The 21,451-nt window shown below is 36.5% G+C and overlaps 1 protein-coding gene across 2 annotated transcripts; it reads right to left on the bottom strand.

Annotated features, from left to right (window-relative positions):
• Positions 1–14: 14 nt before the first annotated feature.
• Positions 15–8,385, bottom strand: hao2 (hydroxyacid oxidase 2 (long chain)). 2 transcript variants are annotated; one of them, XM_051905624.1, is made up of 8 exons: positions 8,327–8,385; positions 3,156–3,308; positions 2,857–3,008; positions 2,426–2,706; positions 1,352–1,576; positions 1,108–1,266; positions 394–463; positions 15–288 (listed from the first exon to the last, which is right to left on the bottom strand). In XM_051905624.1, the coding sequence occupies exons 1-8, from the start codon at positions 8,341–8,343 to the stop codon at positions 233–235; spliced, it is 1,113 nt and encodes a 370-aa protein (XP_051761584.1). In that variant the 5' UTR covers positions 8,344–8,385; the 3' UTR covers positions 15–232. The 2 variants fall into 2 exon arrangements, with proteins under 2 accessions (XP_051761584.1, XP_051761585.1); XM_051905625.1 differs by lacking the exon at positions 8,327–8,385 and adding an exon at positions 5,397–5,556.
• Between the last annotated feature and the right edge of the window lie 13,066 nt (positions 8,386–21,451).

Below are 21,451 nucleotides of genomic sequence, written 5' to 3'. Positions count from 1 at the left end.
TTCACTCTCAGGACTCTCAGTCAAAATAGTTTGGAATTTATGTAGTGCCATTCATAATAAACAAAAACTGTATTAAAACCATCCAGACACAGTGAACATTTGTAAAAATGTCATTCTTGTGACTTAAAGCAACAGTAGTTTTCTAAATACATTTAGTATTAATAGTGGATAAAGTGAACCTTTGCAGTGCTCTCAGTGTTAAAGAAGAAATTACTAGAGTCCTTTTTGCTGTTCAAAGTCTGGAGAACTGAATGAGGTTCCTGCTGATCTCAGCAACATTTCTGCAACCTAGAAGAATAAGAGATGTGGTGAAAAGAATATTCAGACAGCAAAACGTTACCCATTTTTTGTTATGTGACATGCGATACATTGCATTTTACACAGTAGACTGACCTGACAGCGCCATGGATAAACGAAACTCATCATGTAGTATCTGTAGGATCTCTTTCACTCCTTCCTCCCCCTGTTCAAAACATACCTTATATGAACATCTTATTTGCACCAAATATCACATGAGTATCCAACTATTTGTTAATGGTAACTTTAGAACAGGCTTAAAGGGTTAGTTCACCCAAAAATGAAAATAATGTAATTTATTACTCACCCTCATGTCATTCTACACCCGTAAGACCTTCGTTCATCTTCGGAACACAAATTAAGATATTTTTGATGAAATCCGATGGCTCAGTGAGGCCTGCATAGACAGCAATGGTACTTCCTCTCTTAAGTGTTTTGAAATCGGCCATCACTAGATATTGTTAGTAAAGTCGTTATTTTGTTTTTTTGGCGCACAAAAAATATTCTCGTCGCTTTATAATATTAAGGTAGAACCACTGCGCTCACATGAACTGATTTAAATATGTTTTTAGTACCTTTATGGATCTTGAGAGAGGAAGTACCATTGCTGTCTATGCGGGCCTCACTTAGCCATTGGATTTCATCAAAAATATCTTAATTTGTGTTCCGAAGATGAACGAAGGTCTTACAGGTGTAGAACGACATGAGGGTGAGTAATAAATTACATCATTTTCATTTTTGGGTGAACTAACCCTTTAAGCAGACTGACGCGAATTTTCAAGCCATAAAAAAAACAAACCACGCAGTTACCTTGTAAGCGAGACCCCAGATTGCTGGTCTGCCAATGAACACACATTTGGCTCCCAAGGCTATGGCCTTCAGCACGTCATTGCCTGTACGGATCCCTCCGTCCATGTAGACCTCGATCCGGCCCTGCACTGTGTCCACTATCTCAGGCAGACAATCTATCTGTGTGACATGTAAGGTTAAGATGTGAGTGACTGTATGGTGGGAATCATATTTAAACTACAGACACATTAATAAAGTCCCTTACAGATGCGGGCCCTCCATCCAGTTGTCGGCCCCCATGATTAGACACGATTATTCCCTGGACGCCATGCTCTACAGCCAGCTCTGCATCCTCTTTAGTAAGAATGCCCTTGATGATTATAGGCAATCGTGTTAGAGACTGGAGCCAGTTCACATCCTTCCAGCTGATCGACGGGTCCAGGGTATTAGCTGGGGTCCCGTACACCTCCTGGGAATTTGCCGGATCCTGTACAGAGAGCCAGAGGGATCCATACAAACAGACAGTGCATAACAAGACATGCTCAAACACAAGTGCTCATACAGGCAGTGCAAATTTGAATCCAGCTCGCAATATTTCCTACTACTTCTGCCCATTATTTCATTGCCTTCCTCTACTGCAGTGGTTTTCAAAAAATTTGATGTGAACCCCCCACCCAAAAGTGATGATCCTCTTGTGAGGGACAGGCTTCAGTATATTTGCATATATAAAGACCCAGTTATTCTGTGTAAGAAAGCTTTTAAGCATCATTTCCAAAACGTAACAACTAGCTCACTGCACCAAAGCCAAAATTAAAATATTAAATTCAAATGTATTTGTAAAGTGCTTTTCACATTAAATATTATTCTAAAACATGTTAAAGAATATGTTATATATTATTATATTATTATATGTTATATATTTTATATATTATGTTAAATATAATATTAAAATGATTACTTAAATGTTATACTGTACATTTTATAATAAATATTACATATTAAAAATATATATTTTCCATAATTGTTTTCTTCTCTGTCAAATTTTCTTGTGACCCCCGGCCCAAGTTTGAAAACCCTTGATACTGTATTATACATTTAAAAAGTGTGAAAAACAATATTCTGAAAAAAAAAAAAATATATATATATATATAATTATTGAGTTAAACATATTTCATAAATATCTTAAGTTAACACATTAAAATTGACAGCCCTAAAAATGTTTTCCTTAAAAGAAAATAAGCCCAAGTTTGAAAACCCTTGCTCTACTGCATTATAAATGAAGTCCAAAAATATAAATAAATAAATAAATAAATAAATAAATAAATAGTTGCCTTTCCTGAAACATCCCGTCAAAGTTCTTGACCTTCAGGTGAGGTGGGAGCTTAAACTGGTTGCGTATGTCATTGCGGCGTTTGCCAGTGTAGGGCACATCCACTGTAAACACCAGAGCTTTGTAGCCAAGTGCCTCCACTCTGCGTACAATCTGCTCTGAGAGCTTACGGTCCTGGTACAAGTACAGCTGGAACCAGCGGTACCCGTTAGGTGCTGCTGCTGCGATCTCCTCCACTGAACATGTGGCGTATGTGCTGGCTATGTAACAGGTGTTCACTGCCTCAGTGGCTGGGAATTGAAGAAGAGCAGAGTGGAGAGATAAGATGGAAAAAAGTAAAACTAGTAGCTTCAGATTAGCTTCCATCTAGTGGTTAAAGTGTTGTGGAAGTGTTGTGTAGTACAACTAAACCACTTCATCACACTCAGTCGTCCTCTCACCTCTAGCAGTGGCTATTTCTCCCTCATGCCATGCAAGGCAGTGAAAGGCTGTGGGTGCAATTCCCACAGGGAAACTTATTTCCGTTCCTAGCACAGTGGTCCGAGTGTCATTGATCGACACATCACGTAAGATCCGTGGCCTGAAGCGGATCCTGAAAGAGATGATATTTTCATATTATATGGGATTAGTTTATGTTACAAGTTACAAGTATTATTAGTTATTAGTTACAAGTATAGCATAAAGTGGAGCATAAAGCTGCCTAATAGAGTATAAAGCACATTTAAATGCAGCATGGTACCGTTTATAAGCCTGCAGGTTGTCATCTCTGGTGGTACATTCATCAGCTCCTGCTTCATAATAGTCCCATGTAGTCTTTGAGAGGTGCTTCTTGGCATATTCTTCAAAATCATTCAGGCAGACCATAGTCATTTCTGCACAGACACCTTCCTCACTTAAAAAAAAAACAAAAAAACAAAAAAACAAAACAAACATTGTCATGACATCGCACACACAACTGATATAATATCAGCATTAATATCACATCATCACTGTATATAAATACAATGCATATACAACCCGAATTTCGGAAATGTTGGGACGTTTTTAAAATTTGAATAAAGTTAAAACTAAAAGACTTTCAAATCACATGAGCCAATATTTTATTCACAATAAAACATAGATAACATAAATGTTTAACCTGAAAATTTTACAATTTTATTCACAAAATGAGCTCATTTCAAATTTGATGCCTGCTACATGTCTCAAAATAGTTGGGACGGGGGCATGTTTACCATGGTGTAGCATCTCCTCTTCTTTTCAAAACAGTTTGAAGACGTCTGGGCATCAAGGTTATAAGTTTCTGGAGTTTTGGTGTTGGAATTTGGTCCCATTCTTGCCTGATATAGGTTTCCAGCTGATGAAGAGTTTGTGGTCATCTTCGACGTATTTTTCGTTTAATGATGCGCCAAATGTTCTCTATAGGTGAAAGATCTGGACTGCAGGCAGGCCAATTCAGCACCTGGACTCTTCTACGATGAAGCCATGCTGTTGTAATAGCTGCAGTATGTGGTTTTGCACTGTCCTGCTGAAATACACAAGGCCTTCCCTGAAATAGACATCGTCTAGAGGGGAGCATATGTTGCTCTAAAACCTTTATATACCTTTCACTATTCATAGTGCCTTCCAAAACATGCAAGCTGCCCATACCGTATGCACTTATGCACCCCCATACCATCAGAGATGCTGGCTTTTGAACTGAACGCTGATAACACGCTGGAAGGTCTCCCTCCTCTTTAGCCCGGAGGGCACGGCGTCTGTGATTTCCAACAAGAATGTCAAATTTGGACTTGTCTGAACACTTTTCCACTTTGAAACAGTCCATTTTAAATGAGCCTTGGCCCACAGGACATGACAGCCATTCTGGACCATGTTCACATATGGCTTCCTTTTTGCATGATAGAGCTTTAGTTGGCATCTGCAGATGGCACAGTGGATTGTGTTTACCGACAGTGGTTTCTGGAAGTATTCCTGGGCCCATTTAGTAATGTCATTGACACAATCATGCTGATGAGTGATGCAGTGTCGTCTGAGGGCCGAAGACCACGGGCATCCAATAAAGGTATTCGGCCTTGTCCCTTACGCACAGAGATTTCTCCAGTTCTCTGAATCTTTTGATGATGTTATGCACTGTAGATGATGAGATTTGCAAAGCCTTTGCAATTTGACATTGAGGAACATTGTTTTTTTAAGTATTCCACAATCTTTTTATGCACTCTTTCACAGATTGGAGAGCCTCTGCCCATCTTAACTTCTGAGAGACTCTGCCTCTCTAAGACATCCCTTTTATAGCTAATCATGTTACAGACTTGATATCAATTAACTTAATTAGTTGCTAGATGTTCTCCCAGCTAAATATTTTCAAAATTTCTTGCTTATTCAGCCATTTGTTGCCCCCGTGCAATTTTTTTGAGACCTGTAGCAGGCAACAAATTTGAAATGAGCTCATTTAGTGGATAAAAGTGTAAATTTTTTTCCTTTAAACATTTGTTATGTTATTTATGTTATATTGTGAATAAAATATTGGCTCATGTGATTTGAAAGTCTTTTATTTTTCATTTTATTAAAATTTCAAAAACGTCCCAACATTTCCGGAATTCGGGTTGTACAATGAATAAAGAGAAGTATGAACATCAATATTAGATTACCATTTAGATTATTTACTTTTTCAAGGTCAATAAATATCAAACATAGATAAATCAACCAAAATATTTCCATATTTTCCATGTGCTATTTTTCAAAGCCAATCTTACACTAGTAAATGATGAAAAAAATTAATTTAAAAACTACATTTAAAAATTTACTGCATAAACATTTCAACATGGTATTACAGATTAGTTCTCAAAACCACTGAACAAATTACCTGCATTTAAACAAAGAATCAGAATATTAATGTTTATGCATCTTTTTTCAATTTTACAGTTAAATAGTATAATATGTAACAACTCTACTTTGAAAACACAAACAAAGAGGCCTGTTTTACCTTTTCTGATGGTTTAGACAAATTTAGGTCACAGCGCAGTGGACTGCTCCAGTGCTTTTAGCCAACTACCTTTGGCAGTCAAAACACTGATTAACATTAAAGACTGAACCAAGAGGATGGAAACACGAGTGGGTTGGGAATAACTTTTGAACTCTAGCTATGAGCCAGAACTTAGCTTTTACAAGACATTCCCTTGCATTCCCTTTATGATTACATACTGAACTGGAATGTATGTTCACACTAATATTTGTTAGAGAAATCAGTGTATCAATTTGTCAATAAACTTATTATTATTAATTTTTTTTTATGCACAACCACCACTAGAAGTTAATAATTAAAGCAGGACACCAGATCTGTTCTTGTAGTTATCAGAAACTCCTGACCTATGGACTCAATCCAGTACTGCTTTTAAAGGACTGAAGCAACTCAATGTTTACTCATCCATCAGTACACGTAACTCTGAAAGAACCCAAAACAACCATTTGCTACAAACACTGGAATGAATTACTTGTCTGGTCAACAGCATTGTAAATATAACCCAAATCACTGGCTATAATGGACTTATATGAAAGAAGCCTGTGTGCAATGTAGTTTTGCTATAACCTAACAAATGGGGCTTGGGACTGACCCCTGGTGTTTATTGTGTTTGCAGTGGCTGGAAATGTGCTGACCATAGAATAAACTCAGGTGCATGAGCACAAGTGAAGCGTCCCTCACAGTTCTCTACATGTGACGCGACCACCTGCTCTGTCTAACTAGTGAGATAGCAGAGTCTGATTGAGGACCTGTCAAATAGTCAAACACAATTCTGACGGCCAAAACTGATGTATTTCTCTGTTTCACATGAGGTGTTAAGTTATCTAGCTTTGTTGCAGAACTGTAGAATGCAAGTGGATTCAATCATTTAATCATATTTGTACCATGTTACATTATTCCTTCAGATATACAAGGCATCTCATGAGTTTGCTTTTTCAACCTTTTTGGATATGTAGGAAATATACACATTCAAAATGATTATATTTTTATGGTACCATTCAAAAGTATGGGGTCAATAAGATTATTGTTTTCATTTTTTTTTTGTGTGAATACTTTTAGAATTTTATAAGATGCCTATTTCAAATAAATTATGTTCTTTTAAACTGATTTTTTTTTTAATCATATTTGTCACAAAAAGTATTAAGCAGCACAACCGTTTTTAACATTGACAATAATAAGAAATGTTTCTTGAGCAGCAAATCAGCATATTAGAATGATTTCTGAAGGATCATGTGACACTGAAGACTGGAGTAATAATGCTGAAAATTCAGCTTTGATCACAGGAATAAATTACATATTAGACTCAAAAGTACTGACTTCGGTACCAATCGGTACTGACATTTTAAACTTGTGACGCTTTGAGCGCTGTTGAATGGATTCGTAAAAACCTCTGATTGGCCATTGTGTTCAGACGCTCAAAAGATATGTCTGTGATTGGCTACAATTATCAACGCACGGGAGCGTTTGAAAGCATACAGAAGTGTTTTTTTTTTTTTTGTAAGCGTTTCGAAAGCAGGAGCGTTTGAAAGCAGGCATCTATCAGCGGATTGGTCCACAATAGCTTTGAAATGCTCATGTGTGTATCTGTGTAAACACTTGGTCAAGAGTGTAACTGATGACTATTTACAATGTTTCTGAAGCGTTGTTCATTGAAGCCAATCACAGGCATATCCGATGAGCGCATGAACACAATGGCCAATCAGAGGTGTTTACGAATCCGCTCAACAGCGCTCAAAGCGTCACATTTTTAACTACTATCAACTAGGTACCGAAGTACAACTCTATTACATATTAAAATAGAAAGCAGTTATTTTGAATCGCAATTATATTTCACAATATTACTGTTTTTACTCTATTTCTTTCAAATAAATGCAGCCTTGGTGAGAATTAATAGTAGCATTAGAATTCTTTGAAAAACATTTAAAAATCTTTTGAACAGTAGTGTATTAATCCCTTAGTTTTCATATAAAAAAGTTAAACTAGAAATTTATGAAGAAGAAGTATATGCAATCTTTACTATTCTGGTTAAAAGAACAGTACTCTGCCATTTTAATATTATAAAAAAGTAACTACTTCTGCCCATTTTGCCCTTTGACACTCAATGCTCAAGACTGCCAAGTTACTCGGTTATTTATAAATGTACCTGTTTGGCATAGTGTATTTAATGTCACCCCTGACAAGCATTAATGACAGTAGCCATTTAAGCAAGAGCCTAAACTCCTGCCATTCCATTTATTGCTCAGATTACAAATACTTAAGTCACCACAAAATATCACACGCATGTTCATAATTGAGGCAGACTGACAGTTCATTTTTCTTACAGTAGCCACTATACTGAGTAATGAACAACCAACAACCAACATACTATTCAAACAAACATCAGATGCCATTTGCAACAACCTGCTAATGCAACTTTTCTCTCCATCCAGAAAGATTAAACTTTTGGACATTGTTTACCCAAATGAAATTCCTTATTTATTTGTTGTTGGCTGCATCAACTCTCAATGAGCCGAAATATAACAGTCACTTACATATATGCAAATCTATGTCTGTGTCAGTATACTGTCAAATCCTGCCACAGTACATTAAAAACATCCTCATAACCAAGAGTCTGTCATTAGAAATAATTATGTCATCAACTAATAAAGCAGCAGTAACACTTGTCTCACTGATCCTTTTTCAATCAAACTACACTCACATATCACATACTACATTCTGACACATGGCCTATTTTGCCTTTTTAAACCTCTTATCTAACCATCTCCCTATAGTTGGTTAGTTCTAAATACAGCTTTTGGTTTTGGCATCCGCATCTTGATTAGGTGTTTCCGGCAGATGTGCGCTCAATAATATATCTCTCGTGTTGTTGTGTTAGCAAACTGCTTGTCACTTACCCCCTAAATATGTTCATATTTTTTGACACTCCAATTCTGCATGTGTATGACGTTCACAGTCTAGGAAAAAGAAAAAAAAATTACAACACAAGATCACTTCATTGTTTTGTCTATTATTTTTTCTTCATTTATCCTTTATCTTTTGTTCCATATGTTGTCATATATGTCAGACAACACAGGCCTCTGCAACAGAACAAATGATCACTAGGTGGCGATAGTAAGCAAATAAAGACATTTTTAGAAAGATTTTGAGCACATAAAGACAAAATCTTGATGCACACAACCCTACTTATCAACAAACATGTTTGCAGGGATTACAAGCTCCAAACCAAAGTCTGGTCAAACTGTTTTCTTCTATGATGATAAACTAAATTAGCACATCATAAAAAGACTGTCCAGGAAAAAGGTAACATCATATAAATGAAATGATTTAGTATTGCAGTAAAAGTTGCCTAAGATCAACTGTAGTGACTGGCTTTCAGTTGCGTGACAGCTCTCATCTCAGTTGCTGTCACTCATGTTTCAAAGCATGTTTTTGAGGACCAATCCCAAAAGAGTGGCTGTTTTTGAGATCTCATTTTATTTACCAAATGTATCTCACTGGAGGAATCCATATCTAAGATAGGATTTAAAATGAAAAATAGCCTATGTTATTTTAAAAACCTTGTTTTATATTACTTTTAAACGATTATTTGCTTTACTTAAAACCATATTGGATATTCGAGGTAATTACTTTTTGCTACACTCTTAAAAACTGGCATCTATGGTTCCAGGATGAACTTTTAACATTTATGGAACCTTTCCATTACACCAAAGGTTCTTTATTGTGTAAAAAGATTTTTTAGGTTTTTAAAATATTCTTTACACTTAGAAAAATGGTTGTTTTAAGAACTGTTCACTGAAAGGTTCTTTGGGGAACCAAAAATGGTTTTGCTGTGAAAATCCCATTTTGAAACCTTTTTAAATAGTGTGTGAAGTCATTTGTACCTATCCTGTGTGTATGTGTAATTGATGTATGTCTTACCTTGCCACTAAAGCTCTTGATTTGCTCCTGAGATCTGTACTGTTTCCCTGCCACATGTGTTCAGGTAGGACTGTACAACAGTGGCTCGAGCCCCTGCCTCTGGGCTGCCACACACACATGCACGCACGCACGCACTACACACACCACACACACTAAGCTCTACAGTCAGCACTAAGCCCTACAGTCAGCACTAGCCCAGTCATCGTATTGTACAGGGGTTAAAAAGGGGCCAGAAACAACTTTTTGTTTCAATTGTATGCTTGGAGTGAGGGTCGCTGGCATTTCATCAATGTGCGTGTGTTCTGCTTTTCTTTGGTACAATTTTGCAATATTTTTTCTGAGTATAGCCTTCAAATAAATACTGTGTATACTCTGTATATTGTTGGCTCTGTGACTAATTGCTTGTTGTTATGTTCTTAATTTGTAAGTCACTTTGGACAAATTTGTTTGCTGTCAGTCACAACATGGGTGTGGATACTGTACTTCAAAATCACAGATTTTACTTCTTGGAAGTATGACCAAAGTAAGAATTTTCACTGGAAAATGTCATCTGAACAAGTAAGTAACAATCTGCCACTTTTGTTCTGACCAACTGAGAAAAAAAGCATTACAATAAATAGCGCTGCCAATGGTGATTAAATCTAATGATCGCTTAGCTCGGATTGCGTCAAACCGTGCAAATTATTATTATTGTTATACTTTGTTCTCAAATTGTTAATGTTAACATCATCAGCACTGCGCGACTACGTGTATTTAGTGTGTATTAGCATTACCTGTAGATTTTAATTTCTGTAGCCACTCCTCAGTCCGAAGTCTTTTGCTTTTGACTCCGGGTGAATCTCCCGTTGTCACTGATGATTGTCATTTGGACCTTTTTGGATTACAATCCGGCATCAAAATTTTAAGTTTAAGTATTGCAGCTGCTGTGAGAAAAGGCTATAAATGAAGTAGAATCCTCCACATGCCATATAGCTTACTAGCTGGGACCCTTTCTTTATGTAAACAGACAAGACATAATGAAGAAAAAAAGACAAATGGCTGCATGCTCGAATTTCCCGCAGAAGCCCACCAGTACCATTTGAATTAGAAAACATTATTACAAGCTTACCGTTGTGAATCGGGCTAAGGTAAAGAGACAGTTTCGAACACTGACTGGTTATGTACTTGCTCAAAAATTGATTTTGAATAATTTTTAACCAAAAAAAGTTACGGACTGCAGCTTTAAATGTTTTTAACCATTCACTTGAAAGAAAATGTGTGTGAGAGAGAGCATGTTAGTCAAGGTTTTTTCCCCTGGACGTGGACCCCTGTGTGTTGTGAAGGTACTGCAGGAGGTCCATGGATGGATGGATGGATGAATGGATCTATCTAGTATATACTGTATATAGTAATTTATTCCTGTGATGTCAAAGCAGCTCCATTACTCCAGTCTTCAGTGTCACATGATCCTTCAGAAATCATTCTAATATGCTGATTTGCTACTCAAGAAACATTTCTTATTATTATGAATGTTAAAAACAGTTGTGCTGCTTAATATTTTTGTAGAAAGTGCAATACATTTTTAAGGATTATTGATGAACAAAGTTCAAGAGCAGCATTTATTTGAAATATAAATGTTTTGAAACACCGTCTTTACTGTTACTTTTGATCAATTTAATGTTTCTTGCTGAAAAGTATTAATTTCTGTAAATGTTTAAATACATTGTATTATAAAGTGTTACAAAGAAAGTCTAGCTTTTTATAGTGACTGTAGAGGCTGAAAGCCCCCATTTTACAGGAAAGTATCAGTGTCTGAACTCACTGTGAACGGAACAAAACTCCGCTTAACGCTATTCACGCCATGCTTGTGCTAAAGCTAAAATCAGATTCTCCATCTATTTCATTACCTCTTTATTCCACTTACTTAATTTAAATCGAATTACAATATTCACACAGTATTTCTGTGAGAGTGCATTTTTATTTTGGCTCACAGAGAGAGTTTTGAGGACCCGTCCAGGCTCTTTAAGGTGCTGACAGACCTGCTTTTACTGAGGTGTTAATTGTGTTAATGCACAGATGGCTTTGATGTTAATCATATCTTTCCATCTCTCTTTCTTCTCCGTTTCTCTACCCTGCTTCAAACACACAACCTCTCAGTCATCTCAGTTCAACCCCTCATTCTTTCTTCCTCCCTCTCTCTTAAATTTGAAGTGAGGTCTGGGTGGAAAACCTTTTTCACATGCTGCTGCTGCTGCTGCTGTCTGTGCCCCTGGGCTACTACACCGTTAGGCCACAACATATGTGTTCGATTGAGCAGAGTGTTCTCCTGCCCTGGTCACAATCTTTTGTCTTTACCTCAGTGCTCACTTTCTCAATCTCTCTTTCCATCTCTCTCTGGGTCTAGTAGTTGAGTTCAGTTTGAAGAGTTAATGCTTTTTTCTTCTATGTCCTTTCGTTTCACATCTTTGTGAATCAAAACAGCGCCTACTGCTCGTCACAACACAGCCTCCAGATCAAAAACACTCCCCTCTGTCTGTCAAACACAGTTTGAGTTCATCACACATGGATCTTCACCATACATTATTGAATGTATGACTGTTTATGCATGTATGAGAGAGAGAGAGAGGTCAAATGGTCAGATACTTTTTTCTCAGAAATTAAATCTGTAGAAAACAGATAATACCATGGGAGAAAAGTATCTTTTCCGTTAAGTTTACGCACATTTCCTTCAACCCTACAACACAATGCAATGCGTTATTCAAAATATGGGTAAAAAAATTTTTTTTTAATGTAAAGACGGTACATTGGATAATCGTAATCGTATTTTTACAGATTTTTTCTAGAGTGTGTATTTCAATCCCTGAATTAAGCATTTAGCAATAGCATCATTTAACTGTATAAGATGGATTTGACTTGAACAAACGCACTTCATAATACAATCTTCATGTGCTAACTGTGGCGTCTGGGGTCTCTCGTCTCTGTCACTTCACTGTCTGAGAATTCAGAGGATGTGGGACCAAACTCACTAATAAAACCCCTCCTATCCCTCTTAATTTGTCAATGTCATTCTCTGTCACCCTAATGTCGTTATTTCTCTGGATCTTTCTTTCTCTTTCTTTGTAGACTGGAGACGGCTCATAAATCAGGAGTTCAGATTGACTGATGGATATATAATTGTCTGGCGTTTTTGCTGTGAGAGGATATAGAAATGCAGGGGAAAGTGCAGACTCAGCACAGTTTACATTGATGGTTTACTCAGAGACTTTGCTTATTCCAATTTATTTTGAAGATAAATGGATTACAGGCATGGAAATCAAGGGAAAACCCCCACCAAAAATGATACTTTGATGTTCTAAATTGTGAGGACCCTGCATGCAGTATAACATTTGGTTTAATTCATTATATCCTACAGGCCTAGTTAAATTTTATCTATTCACTGTCTGAACGGTGAGTGTTGTTGAACGAATAGGCATTATAATGAAGAAACTTACATGTGAAGAAAACACTCTCTGCTACACTGTAACCCCAAATAAGTTGGCAAAACTCAAGAAAAAAAAAAAAAAAAATGAGGCAATCAGTTGCCTCAATTTTTAGGTTAAGAAATTCAGTTTAAGTAACCAGAACTTGCAGATTTTTATTTTGTACTCATACATTTTAATTGTTCTTAACTTGAAATGTTTGAGTACACTAATTCATACATTTAACTTAAAATTTCCATGTAACCTCAATGTGAACATCTTTTTAATAGTGTAAACTTAGCTAACTATAACAAGCTAATTAAAAAAATGCTAACTTGTTAACATGTTAACAATAGCATGAATGGGTCCAGCAACATAAAGTATTTAACATACTTGCTCTTAAACCAAGCCGAATGCACCACTTGTCACCATGAAGGTAACTCTCAAAAAAACCCACATTAACAGAAACTCTTCTAAATTAGCATAACAAAACAATCACTACTAAATCTCATATTATATAACACTTAATTTTAGCATTTACTCTCCCTTTCGAGTGCCATGGGCAAAGCATGCTGGGAAACAGAAATTTCAGTTAAACTTAAGTTCATCTAAATTAAAAGAAACAAGTTCATAAAACTCAAAACAATGCAACAGTTCAGTTTATTTAAAATATATAAGTTCTGTGAACTTAAAAGAAAAAGTGCTAAATACTCATAGAAGTTCATTTGACTGAACTAATTTGTTTAATTTAAGTTTGTCCTACTCAAACTAATTAATTATTTTGAGCGTTAGGCAAGGCAAGGCAATTTTATTTGTATAGCACATTTCATACAAAATGGTAATTCAAAGTGCTTTACATAAAGAAGAACCAAATACATAATAATGGAACGCATAGAAATAACAGTAAAAACAGAGAATTCCGCTATCTGGATGGAAGAGTTAGGAAGCTTCAGGGAGTTTTTTGTTGTCCGTCAGAGCGGATCTAAACGGATCTATCCATCAGAGCGGATCTAAATGGATCTTCCTCACGCTGGAGGGATAACTCAACTTTTTTGTCCGTCAGAGCGGATCTAAGCGGATCTATGGATCTTCCTCACGCAGAAGGATAACTATTTATATTTGTATATCGTTAGGGTTTACAGTGTACTCCAAAACATCAATTACATCAGAATGTATAGTTGCAGTAGAAAGTTATAAAATAGTGACATGTATATAGTGACAGTTCATGTATTCTAGCAGTGTTTATATGCCTGATATATTGTGCAAAGCCACTTTTATAATTGACGGTCATTTGATTTTATAATTAGTAGTCATAAATTTGTTCAGACTAAGAATTTATTGCAAATAATGAAGTATTATATTTGAGACACAGATGAGTATTATGGTTCATATGCTTATAAAATACCCATAAAAAATAATTTAAGACTCTGTAATACTGTATGCTGCTTTGTCGTAAATACATAAATTCATATACACGTGTTTAATAACCTACAGTCTAGCAACTGCTTTCTTTAAAATGTTTAAAACTTGTACAACACATTTACATTTTTAATTCATGTATGTTTCTGCTGTTTAGAAAGTATTTGTGTTAAATGTGGTGGTTCAGCACTCTGGATAGCTCAGAACATGGGCTCTTTATCTGGATTTAACACTTCCTCGAACCAATGTAGCGCTTTCATAAAAATATTTTTTATTACATTTAATTTCATTAAAAAATATATATTTTTAAGTTTTTCTTGTATAACCGTTCATTAATAGACGTGATCAATAAAATTATCACTTCATTTCTAATAACTTCTTTAAATTTAGCAGTTCTGTAAAACGGAATCTGAAGCTGCTGTCTGCAGGGTCTCTGTATTTAAAATTTACAAATGGAAATATTTGCATCTGAACTCTTAAATGAGTTGTCTATTTGTACTTTTGTGATAATGTATAAATACCACACCTAACATTCTAACAAACTGCATCCAGTCAATTGGATCTGACCGCCCCAAATCTCTCTCATAACTTTGGATCAATTTCATTTAAATGTTTCTCCTCATTTGCAGAATTGTTATGGCCCAGGTAATTATCAACCATCCAAGAAGCAAGATGAGTTCAAGCACATTGATTACATAAAACTAGGTGAAATCAAGGATATTTGTTTGATCAGATGCGCTCATTTTCCATCCTAAGTAAAACTCATACATACACTAAGAAAAAGAGAATGGAAAAATTGAGTGCTCTCATTTAGATTCAGCTGCTATCCTGAGTAATTTGGAAAGGATCCTTAGGGTCATTTAAACTTGTGTTGGGTTCCAGTTACAGAGTAGTAAAAATTAATGATGTCAGATTGACTTCTCTTGTTGGGACACTCCTCTTCTGTCCTGTGAAGGACCTCAGTCTCAGTGTCCACATCTAATCAACTCTCTGTGTGTGTGCTCAGCTACAATTATGTAGTTATGCAAATTACCATATGGTTTGTCCAGCTGGAAGCATCAAATATGCCTTTATTCCATGGTTTGTGTGTATATGTGTCCTCATGTCCACCTTAGAATGGATTTCTTTCATTCTTTCATATCTTTTAATAGTGAATTCATACACTGTTTAAAAAATGAGGGATAATGTCAGGGGTGTCCAGTCCTGCTCACTGTCCTGCAAAGTTTAGCTCCAACCCCAATTAACACACCTGAACCAGCTAATCAAGGTCTTACTAGGCATACTAGAAACGTGTTGAAACAAATTAGAGCTAAACTCTGCAGAACAGTGGCCTTCCAGGAGGACAGAGTTTGGACATCACCGGATAATGCAGTTGGCTGGTCATTATCACAAAATAACCACTGACATGGAGTTCTTGTATCACGTGAATATGGCTTGAAATATTAATTGAGTTTAAATTATTTCACACTGGTTATTGTGGTACATTATGGGACTGAATGAGTGCACTCAATAATGTCCACTATAGGCTGCGTCCTACGGATGTCACATTTGAAGGCTGCATACATCATCAAGGATGTCTTATTTAAGAAAAGTAACCATAATAAAATTGACTGTTATTCCTCGTGAGGTGTAAAATAGTGTAATTTCTTTCTTACTTTGCAATCTAACGGTTACTTTTCTTAAATGAGCCCGCCTCGATGACGTATGCAGCCTTCAAATGCGACCTCCGTAGGACGCAGCCTTCGAAATGAGACGCAGCTGGTTTTGGACACCACTACAATGGCGGTTTTCTCAAAATAGTGCACTATATAAGGGCATGGGGCTGATTTCGGGCACAGTGGTGTGATATGATGGAAATTAAAGTAGCGTCGTTTTCAGATAAACACGGAGGAGCAGACTGATAGACAGCGTTGGCATGGACGACAGCAAATATTAGGAAACAAGGTGCGTTCATGCCATGTTGTAATTACGAGAATTCAACTTGTAAAAAGCGTTCACTTTTTTCTGAGAGCTCTTACTTACCATGTGACCGCAACAGATTCATTTAAGCCATAATTCCCAGTCCAAGGACGTGAACAGCTCCGAACTGAACGTCACATGTTGTTGTCATCTCGAGACTACGGTAATTACGACACAGCGTAAAATTTATTACAAGCCTATCTGTGTAAACACATCACAGAAATGGGTCCATTATCTCATTCCTCATAATAAATCAGTAAATCAGTTTATTTTAACTTCTTTTTCTGTAAACTCTTGCATTAGATACCTACCCTCTATAATTAAACACAATAAAGATATCATATATCATGCACTTCTACATGATGTCAAGTTTGTGCTGTTTGTTTTGATGGTTGTCTTTTTGTTTTTACTCTGTGTAGAGAACAGTAACGCCAAGTCACGAAGGCCATGTCCCTTGTGTTCACCGCGTTCACGCGGGGATGCTGTGTGACATTAATTCATCACAGGGCTGCGGGAAAAGCTGATGATGAGAGTCAGACATTCAATTTGTTACAGCTGGACAAAAGAAAGAGAGAAAGACCATTTTTCAGGACACCAATCACTCTAGAGTCTCTAGAAGTCTATATAAATGCACAGCAGAGCAGAGGCATGTGAATGTTTTCATTGGGTTTTATTTTTAATGATACAGAGCAGATGTTTGCATGTGAGTGTGTTCGTTTTAGAGAGGAAGAAAAAGAAAAAAAAACTTCACAGAGAGATGTAAAGCTGTCCATCAGAGAGTGACCACTGCAGTTCACTGGAACGTTGGCCAAATTATGCCAACAAAGCACATGATAACCAAATTATTTACAACTACAGTAACAGATGACTAAAGCATGCTTTTTATTGGCTCTGTGGTGGACTCAGTGGAATGTTAAATATGATTAAACATCAAGGTGTGTTTATGTGAGCATCTGTATGGCTTTGCATGTCCAAACCATTGCTCAAACTGACATAAGCTTATGCCACCCAGAAATGTCAATCACCCGATTAGCTTCAATGCTAAAAAATGATTGTCCGTTCAGCTCCACACACCAGATTTGCTGTCCAAGACAGATGCCTCAGCACACACTGCACTGACGTTAGAAAAACAGTCTCAGGGTGACAGAGACAAAAGCATATTTGCTTGAATGAAAAGTGGCGCCACATTAGCTTTACACAAGTTTTGTTTTATTAAACAAAGCATGAAATCTTCTAAAAATCAGCACTATCATATGACAAATGGAAAACAAACGCCTTGGCAGGGCTCAAAGGAGCAAACCTGCTAAGACACCAGTTTTGCATCTGTGTGAGGGAGTTGTGTTTTTTTTTTTTTTACATTGCAAGCCACTGCAGAAGATCTTTAGTAAAGTATACACACCAGCATTGGGGAAGTTACTTTGAAACTTTTGCTTTCTAAGCTACATGTTAATCAGTATTTAAAATAATGCTGTAATTAATTTAATTCACTCAAAAACTCTCTGTTTTTGTTATGTCTTTGACTAAATTGTAAATTATATCAAAGGTTACACAGCAAAAAAAAAAAAAAAAAAAAAAAAAAATCCTTTACATTTTTTTTATAAGCATAAACTTGATAACTTTTTAGAAAAGACTTAATATTGATGTCAATATTGATGTCAAACAAAAAAATAAATAAAATAAAATAAAAAAATAGAATACACTTTGAATATACTAATTTATATAACCATGCTGAAAATATGAACAGATATTTACATCTTGTTGGCAAAAAAATAGCTAGAGGAAAATCAGTTACTAATAAAAACGCAGCTTGATATTATGTTTACTCTCTAACACAGATATTAATGATGTAGAGTAAAATCTTAATGTCTTTCATGATCTATGAGATTTTTTAAAGGAAGGAAGGAACTGGGATGACAAAGAAAAATAAGAAAGCGGTAGAAAAAAAGAAGGAGAGGAAGAAGAGTATGCCACGTAGATGGGGGAAATGACGTTTTTATACGGACCTCCTGAGGCATCCTATGAGAGCAAATGATAGCAAATGCGCTTTGAGCTTACTAGCGCTCTGCTTAGCCAATGAAGATTCAGCAGTAAACGTGGCAGTTATTACTGTAACCAGAGCTGATAACACATCTCTGCCATGCTTTCATATGTCCATGTTTGCAAAATGACAGCCTTAAGGGATCTTATCCTCACAACGCACACCATAATGTGACAGAATACACCGGCGGCATCGGTCGATCTGAGTATTTAAGAATGAAAGTGGAGCGGCATATAACACACATCACGGCTGCATCTGTGTGAATGCACAATTCTTGCATGTCTGTTACAAACAGGTTCCTTCAGACCTGTTTCCTGTTAAAAGCTGAACTCTCCACAACAGAGAATGAAGCTAGCAAGGTCCTTAACAAGGAGAATATCAGTTTTCCTAGCTCTTATGATCTGCCACTCTTATGTTTCACTTTCAAAGCTTAGCTCATTCGCCAACTTCCCTCTTTTCTCCCTCATCCCGTCCCACTCCTACAGCTTTGCTTCTGAGGGGGAGCTGATAGAGACATAAAAACTAAAGCACAAAGACACGCATACCACACTCGTCTACAAAGCACTTTATTCTCCGATGAGCTGTTTATGGTCAGGGATGTCCAGTTGAAAATTTTTTTTAGGAATTCTTAGAAGGCTGCACTGAGATACATTGAGTCTTTCTGGATAATGAGACAGGCAGACCTCAGCTTCAGTCTGGCGAAACTCAAGTTATGCAATCAGCATGGAAATCAGCACTCTTCCGATAAGAAACATTTACTGTTTTAGTGTAGCATTAAATGGATATTTCACCCAAATATGAACATTCAGTGATTATTTGCTCACCCTCATCAACTACCGTTACCATCATTTACTGAAAACTTCACTTTTTTGCAGCTCTCAAATTCATTCGGTGCATTTTTCACCATGTTTCAATGACGTTTTCCTATGTCACAATTACAACTGCCTCACAATTTCTGACAACTGCAACCTTATTTTTCATATTTTCTCAATTTTTTGACTCTATAGCTCACAGTTTATCACACTTTATACCATATTTCTTATATATCTTGTGTTTCTCATAATGTGACTTTATTTCTTATTTTAAACTGTATCTCACAGTTAAATTTTTTTACTCTGAGAAATGGGCTTCCATATGTGGTTGAGAAACTAATAACAGAATTTTTAGTTTGGGATGAACAATCTCTTTAAGAATAGCACAACAATCTATGATTTCAAAACTGTGTGAAAAATTCATTAATTTCTTGACCCACACGTTCAATGGCAAGAATGATATAGCAGTTCCTGTTTGTATGTGTTGTGCGTGTGAGATCCCCTACAGATGGTTACGCTTCATGCATATGCTGTATACACACATTGCCTCTCAGTGTGAATGCTAAACACCAGATGAACTGCTTGATGAGTGAAAGGCGAGGAGATTTCAGCTGGAGCCATGGACCGATGCGTACTGATTTCATATGTTGTCCAGATCTGTGAGCTGGAGTCAGTGCCCATGGTGCAGAGGGAGGGCTATTATTCATCGATGTGGTATTTATGAGAGGAAGGAAAAGGTCTTTGATAGAAAAACTCTGCTCTGCTCCTCTCTACCACATATACTCGTGTTCCTGGAACCCTCCACTCTCCTTTGCTCCCACCCATCTGCATATCTCCCTAGTGTCCAGCCTTTTCCCATTCACTCTATATTATGTTAAAAAGTGACAGAGAGATTGGGTAATAGTGGCGTACATAAATTTAGGAAAAAGGTCAACTGACTTACCAATCTATGCACGTGCCAGAATTGTTGAGTCTCGTACTTACGCTGATGAGAGTCTGGTGCTGTAGCTCAGGACTGCTGGTATTCTTCTGGGCTTTCCTGTCAGAACAGAAACAGGAAAAGCTTAAGGGCTCATAATCAATGCACACTATTTATTTGACACTTTTAGAGCATGAGAGATTCAAACAGAAATAGCCATCGAAGCCGAAAGAGAAGCAGAGATAAATTTGCACACTGAGGTTGAATTTCAAAATGCCATTTTTGTGTACATAAATGGCACTGCAGGATTTGGCTGGCATATAGCTAAGCGGTCATTTTAAAATGCTCGTTTTTATTCATGCAACCGAAAAAAAAGTTTTCAAAGAAAAAGTACTAAATATGAGTTAACTTATATATTTTCATTTTTGTCACAAACAGAGACAGAAGACAATTACAGAAGACCAGCTAAGATATATTTTGCTGCTATTTTATTGAAATAAATAATATTCTGATTCATAATATATCAGCAGTGATGTATGTTATGGCTTTGTAGTGTTCTCCAAACAGCTACATACTGTATGAGACAGTAATATCCTGATCTCTTAAAGGATTAGTTCACTTTAACATAAAAATTACCCCAAGATTTACTCACCCTCAAGCCATCCTAGGTGTATATGACTTTCTTCTTTCTGATGAACACAATCGGAGTTATATTAATAAATATCCTGATGCATCCAAGCTTTATAATAACAGTGAATGGGGGCAACGAGTTTGAAGCTCAAGAAAGTGCATCCATCCATTATAAACGTACTCCACACGGCTCCGGAGGTTAATAAAGGCCTTCTGAAGTGAAGCGATGGGTTTGTGTAAGAAAAAAGTAAAATATAAAGTAATATATCCAGCTTCCACCAGACCGCCTTCCGTATTCAACTTATGAAGAAAGTGTAATGCCTCTCTCATTTAATAAACACTTACGCTATGTCCTACGCCTTCCCTATTCAACTTACAAAACTTTTTTGTAAGTTTAATAAAGAGGGCGTTCTGGCGGAAGCTAGATATTTTACTTTATAACTTGTTAAATATGGATATTTTTCTTACACAAACGCATCGCTTCGCTTCAGAAGGCCTTTATTAACCCCTGGAGCTGTGTGGAGTAAGTTTATGATGGATGGATGCACTTTCTTGAGCTTCATACTCGTTGTCCCCATTCACTGCCATTATAAAACTGATGCGTCAGGATATTTATTAATATTAGGGCTGCACGATTAATTGGATGATTATAAAAAAAAAAATATTATGAAAATGATTAAATCGCAAAGCTGCGATTATTTTTTTATGCGCGGCTTGTCAATGAACTATGGCTCCAAATGCTAATCCATCTGAAAACTCACTTCATAACGACAGTTGAGCGTCCTTCTGTGAAATGATGTGGCTTCTTACACAGAATAAGGCAGTCGTGTGTTTATTAGTCATGTTTAATCAATCAGAATGAGGGGGCTTTCACACTGGCAGTTTAG

The sequence above is a fragment of the Ctenopharyngodon idella genome, chromosome 9 (assembly GCF_019924925.1).
Source record: "Ctenopharyngodon idella isolate HZGC_01 chromosome 9, HZGC01, whole genome shotgun sequence".
NCBI classification, from domain to species: Eukaryota; Metazoa; Chordata; class Actinopteri; order Cypriniformes; family Xenocyprididae; genus Ctenopharyngodon; species Ctenopharyngodon idella.
This window is presented reverse-complemented; position numbering and strand designations above follow the sequence as displayed.

What these genes read in the sequence shown, in the direction of transcription:
- hao2 (XM_051905624.1), bottom strand. An exon ending in AACCTGCAGGCTTATAAACG is followed by an intron (nt 3,009 to 3,155) that starts GTACCATGCTGC and finishes CATCTCTTTCAG; the next exon opens with GATCCGCTTCAGGCCACGGA. An exon ending in TCTGGGGTCTCGCTTACAAG is followed by an intron (nt 464 to 1,107) that starts GTAACTGCGTGG and finishes TGTTTTGAACAG; the next exon opens with GGGGAGGAAGGAGTGAAAGA.